This window comes from Aplysia californica, unplaced genomic scaffold (assembly GCF_000002075.1).
Source record: "Aplysia californica isolate F4 #8 unplaced genomic scaffold, AplCal3.0 scaffold00091, whole genome shotgun sequence".
Lineage (NCBI taxonomy): Eukaryota > Metazoa > Mollusca > Gastropoda > Aplysiida > Aplysiidae > Aplysia > Aplysia californica.
Window position 1 is genome coordinate 1,042,090 of NW_004797361.1, and position 7,095 is coordinate 1,049,184.

The following is a 7,095-nucleotide window of genomic DNA, read 5'->3' on the forward strand; positions in this document are numbered from 1 at the left end:
CACAATAAAAGGAAAGGCCCTAGAAAACGTTGAATCCTTCTGTTATCTTGGGAGCATAATTGACAGAGAGGGAGGAACAGTTGCTGAAATAAAGTCCCGCATTGGAAAAGCACAGGCTGCTTTCATATTTTTGGATAGGATTTGGAAGACCAGAGAGATCTCACTTCGAACAAAGCTGAGGATTTTCAATTCAAACGTGAAGTCGGTCCTGTTGTATGGATGTGAGGCATGGAACGCATCGCAGACTTGTATAAAGAGGATCCAGGTTTTCTTGAACAGGTGTCTAAGAAAGTTACTGAGGATCAGATGGACAGACAGGGTCACCAATGTGGAAGTGTTAAGGAAAACAAGACAGATCCCAGTCACAGATGAGGTAGGAAGAAGGCGGTGGCGATGGATTGGACATACTCTCAGGAAGTCAGGCAGCTGCATAACAAAGAAAGTTTTGGATTGGAACCCACAGGGCAAGAGATCAAGGGGAAGACCTTGTGGAACTTGGAGAAGAATCACAGAAATCGATGTACAGAAAAGTGGGAAGACATGGAATAACATCAAGAGGCTAGCCCAGGATAGAGAAAAGTGGGGGGTGTTTGTCCGTGGCCTATACCCTGGTGCAGGGTGAGAAAGGCAATGATGATGATGATTATCTTCTCATCTGATATGATAAGATCAATCACAATGTACCCAGAAAAACTACAGTACACACTACACATTCGTAACATATACAAGTCTCTCCCTATGTATTGTATACCTTTCTGATGTGTCAACCTCATGTTAAACGACTTAATTAAACAACATATATAGCCAGAGCATTATAGAACACTTTCCTTGGACAGGGATTCCTATCTATTGAGCTGGTTACAGCTATCTACTATTCAACAGAAAACATTCTCCCTTTAGTTTTAGATCACAGACACAGCATACTTCTCATTCATTTTTGGTATTGACACACATTTAACCCCATTCATTTGCAAGTCACACCAAGACATATTTGATACCAAGTTCACTGCTTATGAATATTTTTGTTTTCCAAATTTTTATTGGAATTATTTCATCACATCGAAAAAACTTTCCTTTATATTATTATTTTCGTCATCATGAATCACAATAAAAAGATAAATGGGTCATTATCACCAATCAGCCATGATACTAGTCTCTACACAAGCCCACTTGGCTATATGACCTAAAAAAAAGTTAATTGTAAGCACTGATTTATGGCATCAAATAAAACATGAACAAGTAATTCAAATCATAGGCAATCTCAATTCTCATGCTCTCTTCTCAGGTCACAGAATGGCTTGGTGGTGGAACTGCTTTAACTTTGTACAAACATTTTTCTATCACGATTTCTCCTCCTCCGAAGTCTGTAACTGTGGTGTCTCCCCTGGAATCTGTGCTAAATCATCCTCAGTAGCGGAGGCAGACGCCAGCTGATCCAGTTCCTCGCTAACCTGTTCTTTTGCCGGGGGGTAGAGTTCCGGGTACTGGCCCATACACTGCTGCATTGTGAGGAAAGCATCGTAACAGTCGGAACCTTTGGGCTCTGCCTGACTGTAGTGGAAACAGGAGAATGCAGATCGGAACTCGGTGCCACATGGACCGGTGGCCATGCCACCCAGACAAGGACAGTCCCAGTTGATATCGCCATTGGCCAGAATCAGACCTGTGGTTATTGATAAGAAAATACAGAGGCAGATTTGAACAATTAGTATTATGTCTGGGAATGAAACACAGAGAACTTGAACATAAACCACACCGTAAAATATTTTAAAATTCCGAGGTTTCTTTAGTACAATGTAAATAAAAACAACAAACAACCCCCCATCCCTAAAAAAACAAACAAGAACAACAAAAAAAACCCCATATATTTCTGAAAAAGTTGAGGAAAAGAATGTTGACCCATTTTTACAGAAATGAGATGTTTGATAGCAAGTTCTTGCTTTTACACGAGTGGATGTCGTAAGGGGTGACAATTACAAATATATACAAAACAATGGCCTGCAAAAAATACACAATGCTGTTACTGAATGTTTGCTCCAGAGAACTGATATATATATATAGAATCTTGTTATGTTGAACCAACCAAAGCAAAAACTAACCATGCTATTCTTCTCCTCAAAATGAATTACAGCATAACAGGAGGAAAAACCATCAAATGTATACCTTCTGAAATCAGTAAAGAGTAAACTAACTTTAAAAGTTTATTTTATTTGAAGACTAAAATTGTGATCGCCTAAAGAGTCATAGTGTCCTGGCACCGGGAACAGCATGAATAAAGGCTGGTTCTTTACTCACCCCCCTCCCCTCCCCCATTTCCTTATAGTTTATATATATATATACATAAAAAAATGAACAGCATAAAAGGTGAGTAGTTTACCTGGCTGTTGATCTTCCTCATCTTCCTCCAAGTTGATTATGGCCTTGCTTGGTAGAACCATGTCATCCTTTGAAGCAAATATCACTTGATCTTTCCCTGAAAAAAAGGTACTTATTCTTATAAAAATATATTACTCTAACATGCAATAATTATGTTTTACTGAGCAAGACAATTTTCTCATAGTAAAGGAAAATGGGAGGGACAACAGGTTGACAGGTGGTTGTGGGTACAAAGAAAAGCCTGTTATGCCTAGAGATACAGTTCATAATTTTAACTTCTAACCCCTAACCTCAAGTTAGAGGTCATGCAAGACAAATGACCATAATGGTGAGTATTCAAAGAAAAGAGTAGTCTAACTAAAAACTGTTCAGAAGTTAGAGCATCATTGCCCTGAAACTCAAGAACATAATGCCATCAGCAACAAATCTAAGTTTCATCTTAGATTGAAAGGATGTAACTGTAGAAGTTTTATATCTCTATAGAGACACTATTAATTAGATTATTTTGGAGGCAGAGGTTGCTTCGACCTCTACCTGCCAGCAGGCCAGCCCGGGCTGAGAGGGACAAAATGTCTCAGTAGAAAGATGGACACATTTTCTTTGTAAGTGCCTCACCACTACACCACAGGCACCAGTTTTCATTTTTGAAGTAAGTTTCTTACTTATGAGCAATTTGTTTTCAATGTGAGCTCTAAATTAAGTGTATATATATATATGGGTCATTCCACCAGTACTGTTTAGTAAGTTTCTAGTCTATTTTGAATGTCAACTACAAACATCACAAGACACCAAGCATACTTATTTTGGTACAAGAGTGCAAAGAAATAAAGAGAAATCTCTGATAAGCTTGAAAAAAATGTTAAAAGTCCATGTTTTTTCTGGGTGAAAAAAGTAACAAGGAAATTCGTGCAGGTAATGGGTTTGGTCTCCAAGCAACAAAGCTGTTTGTTTCCGGTGTAACTTGATTACTCGATCCTGGGAACAACATCATAGGACTCAGTGAATTGCCATACGCTCCTCTCCCTGCTCCAATATCCACCTCAGAGTCCATCTACTAATCGTTCTGGTGTTCATTTGGTTAATAAACTGTACCATACTGGTTCTGCCACTTCCTCTGAAGACACCCAGTTCTTCAAGTCGTAAGATTGGCACATAGTCATGCTCGATCTCCTCATCTTCAAGTGTGGTGGCAAGGGCCTTCATGACATAATTTTCGTCCATTTTAATGTCAGTATTTACAGGTGCATTGCACACCAGTTTGTCTGCTTGTTCATTTTCCACAACACCCATGTGGCTTGGAGCATAGATCCATGTTATTTTTCCGTCTGGTTTCTTCTAGGCTGTGCAGCCACTCTTTTCTCAGCATCCACTTATTGACTCTCTGCAATAGGTTTTGAGTCAGTGACAATGACAGCATGTCTGGCAGAACTCAAGCTCTCTTTTAGCCATTCAAATGCTTTTGTCACAGCCTCTACCTCCATTCTTGTGCTTCAAGTCGTCTCGCTGCATGCACCAGATGAATTTTAAATTAAGTGGCCATCTTTATAATGTACAACAAAGCCCCAACCACTTTTCATCCCTATGTTTCACAGAACCATCAGTGTATTATTGGATCAAGGAGCCTGGAGTTTTCCTCGACAATCTGTTTTACTTCCAAATCTGCTGCTCCTGCCACCTCCAGTACATCTCCCTTCTTTACACCAATGATGACTCTTGTCAGATCATGTGCAGCCTCTTGTGACACTTGAATCCACTCATTGCCATCATTTATATGTAACTCACACACCTTCTTCATAGACTCTTCTGCCTGTGCCATCCATGACTGACCTCTCTTTAGCCGAGTTCCTCTATCCTGCTTGATCACTGAGTGAAGTGGCTGGCCTTCCATTCAGGGTTGGTGATTTTTTAAATTTTAAAAATAAAAATATAAAAAAATCGATTTTTTAAATTTAAATCGGATATAAAATTTTTTTTTTATTTTTTTTTAAAATGTCGACAGTTTGGGATTTTTGGTGGCTAAAAGTATGTTCTTTCAGTGTAAAATGCATTGTCTTTATTTTAAGTAATGATTAATTCAAGCAACTGCAAAAGAAAGCCTTAATCTGCTCAGTGAATTATTATGGCTACATCCAGACTAAAATGAAGAAAATGTCAGTCTAAAAGGAAGGGGGGGGGGGGGGGGGTAAATTATGCATAGATAAACTTGCATTTTATAACAGTGTGTGTGTGTGTGTGTGTGTGTGTGTGTGTGTGTGTGCGTGTGTGTGTGTGCGCGCGCGCTTGTGGTAGTCTAAAAAGAAAAAGAAAATGGTAATTTCAATAAATAATGTAAAAAAAAGTAAATTGAATACTGTATTATTTTACTGTGACAGGGGGGAAAGCAGACTTTTAAGCATGATTTTTTATTAGTCCACTAAACCTTATATATCTGTTTAATAAAACCAAGGAAAGGAATTCTGAATGTTTAAAGATGTAAAAACAGAATACATTTTTTTACAGTGATTTAAATCACTGAGTTTTATTTTTAAAATCAAGTTGATTTAAATTTTTTAAAAATCAACCGATTTAAATCGACCTCATTTAAATCAACCCAACCCTGATTCAATTATGAAAAAAAATAAAAAAATTGAATACTTATTATTTTACAGTGACAGGGGGGAAAGCAGACTTTTAAGCATGATTATAAGTCTACTAAATCTTACATCTGTTTAATAAAACCAACGAAAGGAATTCTGAATGTTTAAATGTAAAAATTGAATACATAAAAAAAAAAAGTGATTTAAATCACTGATTTTTATTTTAAAAACCAAGTTGATTAAAATTTTAAAAATAAACTGATTTAAATCAACCCAGCTCTGATTTCAATTAGATATCTATATTATGGAAAAAAAAAGTAAATTGAATACTGTACTATTTTACATTGAAAGGGGGAAAAGCAGACTTTTAAGCATGATAATATTAGTTTACTAAACCTTATATTTGTTTTATGAAACCAAGGAAAGGAATTCTAATGTTGAAGTATGTAAAAACTGAATAAAAATAAATTTTTAGAAAAGTGATTTAAATCACTGATTTTTATTTTTAAAATCAAGTTGATTTAAATATAAAAAAATCAACTGATTTAAATCAACCTAACCGTGCTTCCATTTCCATAACTTTCAGGTACATCTGAGCCAATTTATGTAAAGAGGCACCTATCCATTAGCAATGAGCAGGACTTTGGAACAGTGCATGCAAGAAACAGACACTTTCCCTGTATGAGGTCGCTGAGGCCTGTTGTTTAATTGTGAGGATTGTTACATGAGTTCGTCCATTTTGAACTGGAAAAACATGTCCTCAAAAAGTCACAAACGGGAGGGTTCAGTTTTTTCCATTGTATGGGAAACTGATGTTGAACCATTCCTAAACTGCTTATTAGTAAGAGAAGAATTTCGCAGGATTGTGTCTAATGTCGTATTACCAAGCCGTTTTGAAAATGAAGCCGATGTTCGTCCAAATGTAACATTCCCGACGACCTTTGTCTCTCCTACTCCTAGTGCTTTTCATTTTCTTTCATTGGACCTGTTTGATTCCGAAAATGAAGCAGTCAAAGTTTAATCCGGAGCGGTGGCAAATTTCAAAGAGATTCTACTGTGTCCTGGACTTCTTTTTTTAGTTTAAATAGTAGAGAGGGTTTTACGGCGCTCGCAACTGCATAAGGTCATGAGCGCCAAGGGGTGGGTGTCACCAGAGAAGTCTTTACAGGGAATCAGACTTACTCTGCTCACCTCTCTAGCTTCAACAGCACAAAGTCTGCTTCGACTATCAAGGCACCCCGGATATAGCAGGTCACAAGAGTGTGACAAACATACAGAAGTAGAGAAAAATGACAAAAGTGTCAAAAGTAAGGATTAAGAAAGAAAAAGCAGCAGTTCCTTGTAGTAGATCTAGATCAGGCACAATTATGAGCCTGACATGATGAATCAGCCCATTTACAATTCTACTGTGCATAAACGAGAAATGATCCCCCTTTGGGAATGGCCTAAAGACACAACAGTACAGTCAGTGGCACTGCGTTTCTAAACAATAATAAGTCAATAGATCATCCTATTTTTGAAAAACAATAGATATATCTAGATCTAGATATCTAGATCTAGATCTAGATTCTAGATCTAGATAAAATTGGAAGGACTTCCATAACGAGCAACCACCCCAACAAACACAGTAAGAAGTAGAAGAGACCTTTACCCTAACTCTACCCTGCCTTAACTCAAACCCTACCCTACCCCCCTTTCCACTGTCTCATAGTGGTTGCGCATAAATGGAAATCCTCCCATAAATTCACAAAATTTATCATTTATCACGTAACCATAACCACAGGCCTTCAGACTAATAAAGTTACACTGTCAAAACAAAAAGGAATGTCCAGTTTGCCAAAGTCAAAGCTGCATTTTAAAGAAAACAAAAAGCGGGTGGTTTTACCATAGCTTAGATCTAGATCTAGCAGTCTGCACAAGGCAAATCATGCTTACCTTCTTCTTTACAATAAGACATTTTAACAATCTTGGAAATGCACTGCAATACAAACTAGAGAGTCTAAGTCTTAGCTCTACGCAATGTACGCAATTCTCCTTTAGGCCTACTCAATGACAATGACAAGCCAGTCTACTTTACAAAACATGCGTGATGAAATGTAGTTTCTCGTTTCGTTTCTATTTGCAGCCGTTCATTTGGATTTAC

At 37.5% G+C, this 7,095-nt stretch overlaps 1 protein-coding gene across 1 annotated transcript; it reads right to left on the minus strand.

Annotated features, from left to right (window-relative positions):
• Positions 1-934: 934 nt before the first annotated feature.
• On the minus strand, positions 935-7,088 carry LOC101851860 (mitochondrial intermembrane space import and assembly protein 40-B). The gene is made up of 3 exons (XM_005094912.3): positions 6,888-7,088; positions 2,378-2,473; positions 935-1,663 (listed from the first exon to the last, which is right to left on the minus strand). The coding sequence occupies exons 1-3, from the start codon at positions 6,907-6,909 to the stop codon at positions 1,341-1,343; spliced, it is 441 nt and encodes a 146-aa protein (XP_005094969.1). The 5' UTR covers positions 6,910-7,088; the 3' UTR covers positions 935-1,340.
• Positions 7,089-7,095: the final 7 nt, after the last annotated feature.